General features: G+C 45.7%; 1 protein-coding gene across 7 annotated transcripts in view; it reads left to right on the top strand.

The window, feature by feature from the left end:
- The window catches only part of LOC112236374 (P2X purinoceptor 1), a 66,085-nt gene that overhangs the window by 16,299 nt on the left and 34,274 nt on the right, over positions 1-15,512 (top strand). For all 7 annotated transcript variants that reach the window (XM_042309291.1, XM_042309289.1, XM_042309288.1 and 4 more), the window contains exon 2: positions 10,005-10,149. In XM_042309291.1, coding sequence (XP_042165225.1) covers positions 10,072-10,149 — 78 coding nt within the window. In that variant the 5' untranslated portion in view covers positions 10,005-10,071. The remainder of the gene's footprint in view (positions 1-10,004; positions 10,150-15,512) is intronic.

Genomic DNA, 15,512 nt, shown 5'->3' with positions numbered 1-15,512 from the left:
TGTGCACACAGTTAGTACACATCATGCTTTTTTCAGATTCCACAATGATTATTTATTTGTGGACACTACATCACTTCATTCCCTCTCTTGCTCTTGGTCCTCATCTTTGTACGTCACCTTGATTTAGTACCTGTGTGTTTTATCAGTTTCATCTTTGTACGTCACCTTGATTTAGTACCTGTGTGTTTTATCAGTTTCATCTTTGTACGTCACCTTGATTTAGTACCTGTGTGTTTTATCAGTTTCTTTTTGGAAATATTTAGTGAACTCCATGACAGTAACTAAAGCAAGGGGCTATAGCAGCACACAAGTAGACTACAGATGCATGCTGGGCTCACGAAGTGAGCGTACTGGAGAGCTACTGGAGTGAAATTGTAGTGGGCCTACACACCTGCCTTTGGGAATCTGGCTCTGCACTCTTCGCTCCGCTCACTCATATACTCTAGCTCTGCACTAGATTCCCAAAGGGAATCATATACTCTAGCTCTGCACTAGATTCCCAAAGGGAATCATATACTCTAGCTCTGCACTAGATTCCCAAAGGGAATCGTATACTCTAGCTCTGCACTAGATTCCCAAAGGGAATCATATACTCTAGCTCTGCACTAGATTCCCAAAGGGAATCGTATACTCTAGCTCTGCACTAGATTCCCAAAGGGAATCGTATACTCTAGCTCTGCACTAGATTCCCAAAGGGAATCATATACTCTAGCTCGCATACACACTTAGAAGACCTTAACTTGAAAACGAAGGAAAAAAAGCGGCAATAGTACTGTTTGTCCATCTGTTGACGCCGTAGCCAGTATACACGTCCTCAAACTTGTCCGAATGAATCTAAGATAACTCAAGAAATCTGTCATAAATGTTTACATTTTCTTAGTCACGCAATTGTACATCTAACTAAGATGTTTGGTGCAGTATTTCTCAAGTGAAAAATGTGCATGATAACAAGTTGTTTATCATTGAACGACAACAAACACTTGATTGAACAAACACTTGATTGAACAAACACTTGATTGAACAAACACTTGATTGAAGACTTTGGGTTCCGAACATCAGCCTGCCTCGAAAAATAAAACGTGTGTGCACGAACAGCCGATAAAAACCTTGCCAAATGCCAAAAAGAACACAAACGTCACAAAATGTCATCATAATATATCCACTACCTGTTCCTAACACTTTAGGATGGGAAGCATGCGAATCAAAACAAAACAACTTTATTTGTCACATGCGGCGAATACAACAAGTGTAGACTTTACCGTGAAATGTTTACATACAAGTCCTTAACCAACAGTGCAGTTCAAAGAAGAAGAAAATATTTACCAAGTAGGCTAAAATAAAAAGTCATAATAAAAAGTAACACAATAAGAATAACAATAACCAGGCTATATACAGGAGGCACCTGTTGTCACGCCCTGGTCTTAGTATTTTGTGTTTTCTATATTTATTTGGTCAGGCCAGGGTGTGACATGGGTTTATTTTGTGGTGTGTTTGTGTATGAGGGTTTTAGTAGGTATTGGGATTGTGGCTTAGTGGGGTTTTCTAGCAAAGTCTATGGTTGCCTGAGGCGGTTCTCAATCAGAGGCAGGTGATTCTCGTTGTCTCTGATTGGGAACCATATTTAGGCAGCCATATTCTTTGAGTGTTTCGTGGGTGATTGTTCCTGTCTCTGTGTTAGTAGTCACCAGATAGGCTGTTTCGGTTTTCACGTTACGTTTATTGTTTTTGTATTGTTCGTTTCATCTTCATTAAAGATGTATCGAATTAACCACGCTGCATTTTGGTCCGACTCTCCTTCGACGGAAGAAAACCGTAACAGAATCGCCCACCACAGGACCAAGCGGCGTGGTGACAGGCAGCGACAGCAGGAGCAGCGAAAAGAGGAATGGACATGGGAAGACGTTTTGGATGGCAAGGGTTGTTACACTTGGGAGGAGATACTGGCTGGAAGAGATCGCCTCCCATGGGAACAGGTCGAAGCACTTAGGAGAGCAGAAGCAGCCGGAGAGAGGAGCCGGCGATACGAGGGAACACGGTTGGCAAGGAAGCCCGAGAGTCAGCCCCCAAAATTTCTTGGGGGGGGCTCAGGGAGAGTGTGGCAGAGTCAGGGTTCAGACCTGAGCCAACTCCCCCTGTTTATCGTGAGGAGCAGCGATCACAGGACTTCTGGACTTGGGAGGAGATATTGGACGGAAGAGGACCCTGGGCACAGCCTGGAGAATATCGACGCCCCAAAGAAGAACTGGAGGCGGCGAAAGCGGAGAGGCGCTGGTATGAAGAGGCAGCACGGCGACGCGGATGGAAGCCACCTCCACACACCAGTCCTCCGGTGGCAGCTCCCCGCACCAGGCTTCCTGTGCGTGTTCTCGGCCCAGTACCACCAGTGCCAGCACCACGCACCAGGCCTTCAGTGCGCCTCGCCTGTTCAGCGCTGCCAGAGCCTTTCTCCTCTCTAGCGCTGCTGGAGTCTCCCGCCTGTTCAGCGCTGCCAGAGCCTTTCTCCTCTCCAGCGCTGCTGGAGTCTCCCGCCTGTTTAGCGCTGTCAGAGCCTTCCTCCTCTCCAGCGCTGCTGGAGTCTCCCGCCTGTTTAGCGCTGTCAGAGCCTTCCTCCTCTCCAGCGCTGCTGGAGTCTCCCGCCTGTTTAGCGCTGTCAGAGCCTTCCTCCTCTCCAGCGCTGCTGGAGTCTCCCGCCTGTTTAGCGCTGTCAGAGCCTTCCTCCTCTCCAGCGCTGCCGGAGTCTCCCGCCTGTTTAGCGCTGTCAGAGCCTCCTCCTCTCCAGCGCTGCCGGAGTCTCCCGCCTGTTTAGCGCTGCCAGAGCCTTCCAGTCTCCAGCGCTGCCGGAGTCTCCTGCCTGTTCAGCGCAGCCAGAGCTGCCAGTCTGCATGGAGCAGCCAGAGCTGCCAGTCTGCATGGAGCAGCCGGAGTTGCCAGTCTGCATGGAGCAGCCGGGCTGCCAGTCTGCATGGAGCAGCCGGAGCTGCCAGTCTGCATGGAGCAGCCGGAGCTGCCAGTCTGCATGGAGCAGCCGGAGCTGCCAGTCTGCATGGAGCAGCCGGAGCTGCCAGTCTGCATGGAGCAGCCGGAGCTGCCAGTCTGCATGGAGCAGCCGGAGCTGCCAGTCTGCATGGAGCAGCCGGAGCTGCCAGTCTGCATGGAGCAGCCAGTCAGCCATGATCTTCCAGAACCGCCAGTCAGCCAGGATCTGCCAGAACCACCAGCTAGCCAGGATCTGCCAGAGCCAACTACCAGCCTGAGCTTCCTCTCAGTGCTGAGCTTCCTCTCAGTGCTGAGCTTCCTCTGTGTTGAGCTTCCTCTCAGTGCTGAGCTTCCCCTCAGTGCTGAGCTTCCCCTCAGTGCTGAGCTTCCCCTCAGTCCCTCCAGTACCCCCAACAGTCCAACTCCAGTCCTCCAGTACCCCCAACAGCCCAACTCCAGTCCTCCAGTACCCCCAACAGCCCAACTCCAGTCCTCCACTGTTCTGGCATTGGAACTCTATACTGTATTGGAGCTCTACACTGTATTGGAACTCTACACTGTTCTGGTATTGGAACTCTACACTGTATTGGAACTCTATACTGTACTGGCATTGGAACTCTATACTGTATTGGAACTCTACACTGTTCTGGTATTGGAACTCAATACTGTATTGGAACTCTATATTGTATTGGAACTCTACACTGTTCTGGCATTGGAACTCTATACTGTATTGGAACTCTATACAGTTCTGGTATTGGTAATTCTACACTGTTCTGGCATTGGAACTCTACATTGTTCTGGCATTGGAACTCTATACTGTATTGGAACTCTATACAGTTCTGGTATTGGTAATTCTACACTGTTCTGGCACTCTATATTGTATTGGAACTCTACATTGTTCTGGCATTGGAACTCTATACTGTATTGGAACTCTGTACAATATTGGAAATCTATACAGTTCTGGTATTGGAACTCTATACCGTTCTGGTATTGGTAATTCTACACTGTTCTGGCATTGGAACTCTATACTGTATTGGAACTCTATACTGTTCTGGCATTTGAACTCTATACTATATTGGAACTCTATACTGCATTGGAACTCTATACTATATTGGAACTCTATACTGTTCTGGGTTTGGAACTCTATACTGTTTTGGAGCTCTACACTGTATTGGAACTCTACATTGTTCTGGCATTGGAACTCTATACTGTATTGGAACTCTACACTGTTCTGGCATTGGAACTCTATACTGTATTGGAACTCTACACTGTTCTGGCATTGGATCTCTATACTGTTCTGGTATTGGAACTCTATACTGTATTGGAACTCTATACTGTATTGGAACTCTACACTGTATTGGAACTCTATACTGTTCTGGCATTGGAACGCTATACTGTATTGGAACTCTATACTGTATTGGAACTCTGTACTGTATTGGAACTCTACACTGTATTGGAACTCTATACTGTTCTGGCATTGGAACTCTATACTGTTCTGGCATTGGAACTCTACTGTTCTGGCATTGGAACTCTACACTGTATTGGGACTCTATACTGTATTGGAACTCTATACTGTTCTGGTATTGGAACTCTATACTGTTCTGGTATTGGAACTCTATACTGTGTTGGAACTCTATACTGTATTGGAAATCTACACTGTTCTGGTATTGGAACTCTATACTGTTCTGGTATTGGAACTCTACACTGTTCTGGTATCGGAACTCTACACTGTATTGGAACTCTATACTGTATTGGAACTCTATACTGTATTGGAACTCTATACTGTATTGGAACTCTACACTGTTCCTGCATTGGAACTCTATACTGTATCGGAACTCTATACTCTATCGTAACTCTATGCTGTATTGGAACTCTACACTGTATTGGAACTCTATACTGTATCGTAACTCTATACTGTATTGGAACTCTACACTGTTCCTGCATTGGAACTCTACACTGTTCTGGTATCGGAAATCTATACTGTATTGGAACTCTATACTGTATTGGAACTCTATACTGTATTGGAACTCTACACTGTTCCTGCATTGGAACTCTATACTGTATCGGAACTCTATACTCTATCGTAACTCTATGCTGTATTGGAACTCTACACTGTTCTGGCATTGGAACTTTATACTGTATTGGAACTCTACACTGTTCTGGTATTGGAACTCTACACTGTATTGGAACTCCATACTGTATTGGAACTCCATACTGTATTGGAACTCTATACTCTATCGTAACTCTATGCTGTATTGGAACTCCATACTGTATTGGAACTCTATACTGTATTGGAACTCTACACTGTTCCTGCATTGGAACTCTATACTGTATTGGAACTCTATACTGTATTGGAACTCTACACTGTTCCTGCATTGGAACTCTATACTGTATTGGAACTCTATACTGTATTGGAACTCTATACTGTTCTGGAATTGGAACTCTATACTGTATTGGAGCTCTATACTGTATCGGAACTCTGTACTGTATCGTAACTCTATACTGTATCGGAACTCTATACTGTATCGGAACTCTATACTGTATCGGAACTCTATACTGTATTGGAGCTCTATACTGTATCGGAACTCTGTACTGTATCGTAACTCTATACTGTATCGGAACTCTATACTGTATCGGAACTCTATACTGTATCGGAACTCTATACTGTATCGGAACTCTATACTGTATTGGAACTCTACACTGTTCTGGCATTGGAACTCTACACTGTATTGGAACTGCCCACCCAACTCACGCCCTGACCATACTAAATAAATACAAAACAAAGGAAATAAAGGTCAGAACGTACCTCCCCCCAAAGGTGCGGACTCCGGCCGCAAAACCTTGACCTATAGGGGAGGGTCTGGGTGGGCGTCTGTCCGCGGTGGCGGCTCTGGCTCGGGACGCGGACCCCACTTCACCATTGTCTTAGTCTGCCTCATTGTCCGCCTCCGTGGCTCTCTAACCATGGCAACCCCTCTCAATGACCCCACTGGACAGAGGGGCAGCTGCTCGGGACAGAGGGGCAGCTGCTCGGGACAGAGGGGCAGCTGCTCGGGACAGAGGGGCAGCTGCTCGGGACAGAGGGGCTCTGGCGCCTCTGGGCTGAGGGGCTCTGGCGCCTCTGGGCTGAGGGGCTCTGGCGCCTCTGGGCTCTGGCGCCTCTGGGCTGAGGGGCTCTGGCGCCTCTGGGCTGAGGGGCGGGAGCTCTGGGCTGAGGGGCGGGAGCTCTGGTAGCGCCGAACAGGCGGGAGACTCCGGCTGCGCTGGACAGGCGGGAGCACCTGTAGGGGTGAGACGGAGAGACAGCCTGGTGCGGGGGGCTGCCACCGGAGGTCTGGTGTGTGGAGGTTGTACCGGATAGACCGGACCGTGCAGGCGCACTTGAGCACCGAGCCTGCCCAACCTTACCTGGTTGAATGCTCCCGGTCGCCCTGCCAGTGCAGCGAGGTGGAATAGCCCGCACTGGGCTATGCAGGCGAACCGGGGACACCGTGCGCAAGGCTGGTGCCATGTAAGCCGGCCCAAGGAGACGCACTGGGGACCAGATGCGTAGAGCCGGCTTCATGGCACTTGGCTCAATGCTCACTCTAGCCCGGCCGATACGCGGAGCTGGTATGTACCGCACCGGGCTATGCACCCGCACTGGGGACACCGTGCGCTCCACAGCATAACACGGTGCCTGCCCGGTCTCTCTCGCCCCCCGGTAAGCACAGGAAGTTGGCGCAGGTCTCCTACCTGGCTTCGCCACACTTCCTGTGTGCCTTCCCCCAAGAAATTTTTGGGGCTGCCTCTCGGGCTTCCTTGCCAGCCGTGTTCCCTCATATCGCCGGCTCCTCTCTCCGGCTGCCTCTGCTCTCCTAGCTGCCTCCACCTGTTCCCATGGAAGGCGATCCTTTCCCGCCAGGATCTCCTCCCAGGTGTAGCAACCCTTGCCGTCCAATACATCGTCCCATGTCCATTCCTCTTTGCGCCGCTGTTGCCCGTTACCACGCCGCTTGGTCCTGTTGTGGTGGGTGATTCTGTAAGGGTTTTCCTGTGGTGAAGGAGAAGCGGACCAAAATGCAGCGTGGTGGTTATTCATGTTCTTTAATAAAGGAACTAGACATGAAATAACTAACAAAACAGGACTGTTTAGGTTTTCGCACATTTCTTATCTGGTGCAAACACAGAGACAGGAACAATCACCCACAAACACACAGTGAAACCCAGACTACCTAAGTATGATTCTCAATCAGAGACAACTAATGACACCTACCTCTGATTGAGAACCATACTAGGCCGAAACATAGAAATACCCAAAACCTAGAAAAACAAACATAGACTGCCCACCCAACTCACGCCCTGACCATACTAACTAAATACAAAACAAAGGAAATAAAGGTCAGAACGTGACAGAATGTTTATGTGATCATCTTTCAAGTTTCAGAGAGGGTATATTTTAGTTATTTTGTTTATCGTTTTTATCTAACAGAGTTCTGTGGTAAAAACTAGTCCTCATATTTGACCACTTTTGTCCCCACTTGTTCTCTTCATGGCTATAGTGAGTCCACCAAAAGGCCAGTCTGAATATCGACTGAAGAAATGGTACAGGAGGTGCCACAGCTGCTACTAATAGCCACTATGTAGACCAGGAAAATGTACTTTATTTCAGGGATTATCTACAGTGGTGCCATATTAAATATTAAAGGCCTCAATGTGAATAGGGTGAGAATGGGGACCATTTTTACACGGTGTATGATTGTGAAGTCCCCCCCTCTTTAAGTTAGCACTTAGGAGACATGTTCAGTTCATCTGGATCTAGGTTATGTTTATCTCAACTGGTTACTAGCTATTTTGCTTTGTAATTCTCAGGCTTAATTTTAATTTTCACATTCAGATTAGTCACACTTTGAAGATATTCCGTTGTCTATATCCTCTTTCTGAAGAAATATACAAAGAAACCAGTGCAATCTAAATCAACAATCTGAAACACGATGTCACCACCATCCAGTAAGTTCTTCAGAAAGAGAAAATTACTGTTGTACTTCCCTGTCTGTTGTTTGCAACATCATCTACTCTTATTTAGTATGTTTAACTTAAACACTTGTCTGTTAACTTTAATAATATTGAAGTAAAAATTGTGCATGTTAACAATTCAAATGTTAAGATTTGTTTTTCAGTAAATTAACCTTTTTAAGGATGAATGTGTTTTGCCTCTGAGGGTTGTCTGCTAATGCGATGTTCTAACTTTTAGTAGCCCCCCCGAGTCCCTACACAGTTACTTGATCTATTGGAAACTGCGATATCAACACAGCTGGATTTCAAGTCTGTAATGATGTCTTTGTTATAAGCATTTGTAACACACTTTGACTAGCATAGAAAACTGAAATGTTATAATTTGCTCTGTTTTGTTTGGACTTTGTGTTTCCAATTTAAATATTGGGGTTATGTAGTAGCTCACCTGCTCTGACCTCACAGTAGGTGACATAAAGCAGGAAGAGTTATTACATTTAAACAACGGAATGTGAATATTTATGTTATTATTTCACCAAACTTCATAATAATTTCTCTGATATGGTACGAAAGGTTTGACAATCATTATTTTGATTTTATAATTATTGTATTGGCATTGAGGATCGGTTTGTGAAATTGACATGTGGATATGGCTTTGAACAATATGGAGTACATTTGTTTTGTCAGGTTTTAGTGACCCTACGACAACCTAATTGAAGTTCAGTTTTTTAATAATCAGCGCTAGGGCAGTGAGCTGTGCTATTAGAACTGTAATGATATGAATTAACTTCATGATACTGAGGAAATAGAAGTGCCATAACTTCCATACCAGTATTATTCTCATATTGGTTTTCAAAATCACCATGTAGTTCAATCAGGATTTTTCTGCAATTTAAATGATCTAATTGAATAATTCTGGGCTCCCGAATGACGCAGCGGTCTAAGGCAGTGCATCTCAGTGCTACAGGTGTCACTACAAGACCCTGGTTTGATTCCAGATCTTGGTTCGAATCCCTTGTCATCGGTTGCAACACTCACTACCGAGTTCCAAACTGTCTCTGGAAGCAGTTTCAGCACAAGAACTGTTCATTGGGAGCTTCATGAAATGGGTTTCCATGACCGAGCAGCCACACACAAGCCTAAGATCACCATGCTCAATGCCAAGTGTCGGCTGGAGTGGTGTAAAGCTTGATGCCATTGGAGTCTGGAGCAGTGGAAATGTGTTCTCTGGAGTGATGAATCCCGCTTGACCATCTAGCAGTCCGACAGACAAATTTGGGTTTGGTGGATGCCAGGAGAATGCTACCTGCCCCAATGCATTGTGCCAACTGTAAAGTTTGGTGGAGGAGGAATATTGGTCTGGGGCTGGTTTTCATGGTTCGGGCTAGGCACTTAGTTCCAGTGGAGGGGAATCTTAACGCTACAGCATACAACGTCATTCTACATGATTCATGGCAAGAGTTTGGGAAAGGCCCTTTCCTGTTTCAGCATGACAATGCCCCCGTGCACAAAGTGAGGTCCTTACAGAAATGGTTTATCGAGATTGATGTGTAAGAACTTGACTGGTCTTTACAGAGCCCTGACCTCAACCCCATCAAACAACTTTGGGATGAACTGGAATGCCGACTACGAGCCTAATCGCCCAACATCAGTGCCCGAACTCCCGAATACTCTTATGGCTGAATGGAAGCAAGTCCCCGCAGCAATGTTCCAACAACAAGTGGAAAGCCTTAACAGAAGACTGGAGGCTGTAACAGCAGCAAAGGGGGGGGACCAACTCCATATTAATGTCCATGATTTAGGAATGAGATGTTCGACAAGCAGGGGTCCAGATACACTACATGACTAAAAGTATCTCTGACGCTGAAACGACTAGCATGAGTCTGGTTCCTCTCAAAGTTTCTGCCTTCCAGGGATCATTTCCTTACCACTGTTCTTCTGCTTTTTTAGGGTCTTGGTCGGGTTACTGTAAACAACAACTGTTGGGGCTTTATGAAAATGTTTGATTGACTGGTGGTATCCTGTGTCCTGTCCAGGTGGGTGTTCATCTATGAGAAAGGCTACCAGTCGTCAGACACGGCCGTGGGTTCCGTCTTGACTAAGATGAAGGGGGTGGGTTACACCAATGTGACCGGAGAGGAGAGGATCTGGGACGTGGCTGACTATGTCTTCCCTGTGCAGGTGGGTCATTGGCTGAGTGTGGACCTACTAAGGTATTATTGTTATAAGAAGGACATTTTACTGAATGAATGAGTGACCTGAAAGGTCACAGATCTCTAGAACCTTTAGGAACTGAGTCTCACAGGACATCTACCAGTGTTCTGTAGTAGTAGTGTAATAGTAGTGTAATAGTAGTGTGGTAGTCGTGTAATAGTAGTGTGGTAGTAGTGTAATAGTAGTGTAGTGTGGTAGTTGTGTAGTAAGGCAATAGTAGTGTAGTAATAGTGTGATAAGTTAATAGCATCGTAGTAGTAGTGTAGTAGTAGTGTAGAAAGGTAAAAGTAGCGTAATGTAGTAGTAGTGTAATAGTATTGTAATATTAGTGTAGTAGCAGTGTAACACGGTAATAGTGGTGTAATAGTAGTGTAGTAAGGTAATAGTAGTGTGGTAGTATTGTAGTAAGGTGTAGTAATAGTAGTTTAGTAAGGTAATAGTATTGTAATGGTAATGTAGTAGTATTGTAATAGTAGTGTAGTAATGTAATAGTATTGCAATAGTAGTGTAGTAGTTTAGTAAGGTAAAAGGTATGTGGTAGAGGTGTAATAGTATTGCAATAGTGTAATAATAAGGTAATAGTAGCGTGGTAGTAGTGTTGTAGTTTAGTGGTATTGTAGTAGTAGTGTAGTAAGGTAGTAGTAGTGTAGTAAGGTAATAGTAGTGTAGTAGTATTGGAATAGTAGTGCAGTAAGGTAATAGCAGTGTAGTAGTAGTGTAGTAGTATTGGAATAGTAGTGTAGTAGTGTCGTAAGGTAATGGTATTGTAATAGTATTGTAATTTATTTTTATATTTTTTATTTCACCTTTATTTAACCAGGTAGGCTAGTTGAGAACAAGTTCTCATTTACAACTGCGACCTGGCCAAGATAAAGCATAGCAGTGTGAACAGACAACACAGAGTTACACATGGAGTAAACAATTAACAAGTCAATAACACAGTAGAAAAAAAAGGGGAGTCTATATACATTGTGTGCAAAAGGCATGAGGTAGGCGAATAATTACAATTTTGCAGATTAATAACACTGGAGTGATAAATGATCAGATGGTCATGTACAGGTAGAGATATTGGTGTGCAAAAGAGCAGAAAAGTAAATAAATAAAAACAGTATGGGGATGAGGTAGGTAAAAATGGGTGGGCTATTTACCGATAGACTATGTACAGCTGCAGCGATCGGTTAACTGCTCAGACAGCAGATGTTTGAAGTTGGTGAGGGAGATAAAAGTCTCCAACTTCAGTGATTTTTGCAATTCGTTCCAGTCACAGGCCGCAGAGAACTGGAACGAAAGGCGGCCAAATGAGGTGTTGGCTTTAGGGATGATCAGTGAGATACACCTGCTGGAGCGCGTGCTACGGATGGGTGTTGCCATCGTGACCAGTGAACTGAGATAAGGCGGAGCTTTACCTAGCATGGACTTGTAGATGACCTGGAGCCAGTGGGTCTGGCGACGAATATGTAGCGAGGGCCAGCCGACTAGAGCATACAAGTCGCAGTGGTTGATGGTATAAGGTGCTTTAGTGACAAAACGGATGGCACTGTGATAAACTGCATCCAGTTTGCTGAGTAGAGTGTTGGAAGCAATTTTGTAGATGACATCGCCGAAGTCGAGGATCGGTAGGATAGTCAGTTTTACTAGGGTAAGTTTGGCGGCGTGAGTGAAGGAGGCTTTGTTGCGGAATAGAAAGCCGATTCTTGATTTGATTTTCGATTGGAGATGTTTGATATGAGTCTGGAAGGAGAGTTTACAGTCTAGCCAGACACCTAGGTACTTATAGATGTCCACATATTCAAGGTCGGAACCATCCAGGGTGGTGATGCTGGTCAGGCGTGCGGGTGCAGGCAGCGAACGGTTGAAAAGCATGCATTTGGTTTTACTAGAGTTTAAGAGCAGTTGGAGGCCACGGAAGGAGTGTTGTATGGCATTGAAGCTCGTTTGGAGGTTAGATAGCACAGTGTCCAAGGACGGGCCGGAAGTATATAGAATGGTGTCGTCTGCGTAGAGGTGGATCAGGGAATCGCCCGCAGCAAGAGTAACATCATTGATACAGTGCCTTGCGAAAGTATTCGGCCCCCTTGAACTTTGCGACCTTTTGCCACATTTCAGGCTTCAAACATAAAGATATAAAACTGTATTTTTTTGTGAAGAATCAACAACAAGTGGGACACAATCATGAAGTGGAACGACATTTATTGGATATTTCAAACTTTTTTAACAAATCAAAAACTGAAAAATTGGGCGTGCAAAATTATTCAGCCCCCTTAAGTTAATACTTTGTAGCGCCACCTTTTGCTGCGATTACAGCTGTAAGTCGCTTGGGGTATGTCTCTATCAGTTTTGCACATTGAGAGACTGAAATTTTTTCCCATTCCTCCTTGCAAAAGAGCTCGAGCTCAGTGAGGTTGGATGGAGAGCATTTGTGAACAGCAGTTTTCAGTTCTTTCCACAGATTCTCGATTGGATTCAGGTCTGGACTTTGACTTGGCCATTCTAACACCTGGATATGTTTATTTTTGAACCATTCCATTGTAGATTTTGCTTTATGGTTTGGATCATTGTCTTGTTGGAAGACAAATCTCCGTCCCAGTCTCAGGTCTTTTGCAGACTCCATCAGGTTTTCTTCCAGAATGGTCCTGTATTTGGCTCCATCCATCTTCCCATCAATTTTAACCATCTTCCCTGTCCCTGCTGAAGAAAAGCAGGCCCAAACCATGATGCTGCCACCACCATGTTTGACAGTGGGGATGGTGTGTTCAGGGTGATGAGCTGTGTTGCTTTTACGCCAAACATAACGTTTTGCATTGTTGCCAAAAAGGTCCATTTTGGTTTCATCTGACCAGAGCACCTTCTTCCACATGTTTGGTGTGTCTCCCAGGTGGCTTGTGGCAAACTTTAAACAACACTTTTTATGGATATCTTTAAGAAATGGCTTTCTTCTTGCCACTCTTCCATAAAAGCCAGATTTGTGCAATATACGACTGATTGTTGTCCTATGGACAGAGTCTCCCACCTCAGCTGTAGATCTCTGCAGTTCATCCAGAGTGATCATGGGCCTCTTGGCTGCATCTCTGATCAGTCTTCTCCTTGTATGAGCTGAAAGTGTATGGTAGGTCTTGGTAGATTTGCAGTGGTCTGATACTCGTTCCATTTCAATATTATCGCTTGCACAGTGCTCCTTGGGATGTTTAAAGCTTGGGAAATCTTTTTGTATCCAAATCCGGCTTTAAACTTCTTCACAACAGTATCTCGGACCTGCCTGGTGTGTTCCTTGTTCTTCATGATGTTCTCTGCGCTTTTAACGGACCTCTGAGACTATCACAGTGCAGGTGCATTTATACGGAGACTTGATTACACACAGGTGTATTGTATTTATCATCATTAGTCATTTAGGTCAACATTGGATCATTCAGAGATCCTCACTGAACTTCTGGAGAGAGTTTGCTGCACTGAAAGTAAAGGGGCTGAATAATTTTGCACGCCCAATTTTTCAGTTTTTGATTTGTTAAAAAAGTTTGAAATATCCAATAAATGTCGTTCCACTTCATGATTGTGTCCCACTTGTTGTTGATTCTTCACAAAAAAATACAGTTTTATATCTTTATGTTTGAAGCCTGAAATGTGGCAAAAGGTCGCAAAGTTCAAGGGGGCCGAATACTTTCGCAAGGCACTGTATATACAGAGAAAAGAGTCGGCCCGAGGATTGAACCCTGTGGCACCCCCATAGAGACTGCCAGAGGACCGGACAGCATGCCCTCCGATTTGACACACTGAACTCTGTCTGCAAAGTAATTGGTGAACCAGGCAAGGCAGTCATCCGAAAAACCGAGGCTACTGAGTCTGCCGATAAGAATATGGTGATTGACAGAGTCGAATGCCTTGGCAAGGTCGATGAAGACGGCTGCACAGTACTGTCTTTTATCGATGGCGGTTATGATATCGTTTAGTACCTTGAGCGTGGCTGAGGTGCACCCGTGACCGGCTCAGAAACCCGATTGCACAGCGGAGAAGGTACGGTGGGATTCGAGATGGTCAGTGACCTGTTTGTTGACTTGGCTTTCGAAGACCTTAGATAGGCAGGGCAGGATGGATATAGGTCTGTAACAGTTTGGGTCCAGGGTGTCTCCCCCTTTGAAGAGGGGGATGACTGCGGCAGCTTTCCAATCCTTGGGGATCTCAGACAATATGAAAGAGAGGTTGAACAGGCTGGTAATAGGGGTTGCGACAATGGCGGCGGATAGTTTCAGAAATAGAGGGTCCAGATTGTCAAGCCCAGGTGATTTGTAAGGGTCCAGGTTTTGCAGCTCTTTCAGAACATCTGCTATCTGGATTTGGGTAAAGGAGAACCTGGAGAGGCTTGGGCGAGTAGCTGCGGGGGGGGCGGAGCTGTTGGCTGAGGTTGGAGTAGCCAGGCGGAAGGCATGGCCAGCTGTTGAGAAATGCTTGTTGAAGTTTTCGATAATCATGGATTTATCGGTGGTGACCGTGTTACCTAGCCTCAGTGCAGTGGGCAGCTGGGAGGAGGTGCTCTTGTTCTCCATGGACTTCAGTGTCCCAGAACTTTTTGGAGTTGGAGCTACAGGATGCAAACTTCTGCCTGAAGAAGCTGGCCTTAGCTTTCCTGACTGACTGCATGTATTGGTTCCTGACTTCCCTGAACATTTGCGTTGCATATCGCGGGGACTATTCGATGCTATTGCAGTCCGCCACAGGATATTTTTGTGCTGGTCGAGGGCAGTCAGGTCTGGAGTGAACCAAGGGCTGTATCTGTTCTTAGTTCTGCATTTTTTGAACGGAGCATGCTTATCTAAAATGGTGAGGAAGTTACTTTTAAAGAATGACCAGGCATCCTCAACTGACGGGATGAGGTCAATGTCCTTCCAGGATACCCGGGCCAGGTCGATTCGAAAGGCCTGCTCACAGAAGTGTTTTAGGGAGCGTTTGACAGTGATGAGGGGTGGTCGTTTGACAGCGGCTCCGTAGCGGATACAGGCAATGAGACAGTGATCGCTGAGATCCTGGTTGAAGACAGCAGAGGTGTATTTGGAGGGCCAGTTGGTCAGGATGACGTCTATGAGGGTGCCCTTGTTTACAGATTTAAGGTTGTACCTGGTGGGTTCCTTGATGATTTGTGTGAGATTGAGGGCATCTAGCTTAGATTGTAGGACTGCCGAGGTGTTAAGCATATCCCAGTTTAGGTCACCTAACAGAACAAACTCTGAAGCTAGATGGGGGGCGATCAATTCACAAATGGTGTCCAGGGCACAGCTGGGAGCTGAGGGGGGTCGGGTAGCAGGCGGCAACAGTGAGAGACTTATTTCTGGAGAGAGTAA

This window comes from Oncorhynchus tshawytscha, linkage group LG30 (assembly GCF_018296145.1).
Source record: "Oncorhynchus tshawytscha isolate Ot180627B linkage group LG30, Otsh_v2.0, whole genome shotgun sequence".
Lineage (NCBI taxonomy): Eukaryota > Metazoa > Chordata > Actinopteri > Salmoniformes > Salmonidae > Oncorhynchus > Oncorhynchus tshawytscha.
This window is presented reverse-complemented; position numbering and strand designations above follow the sequence as displayed.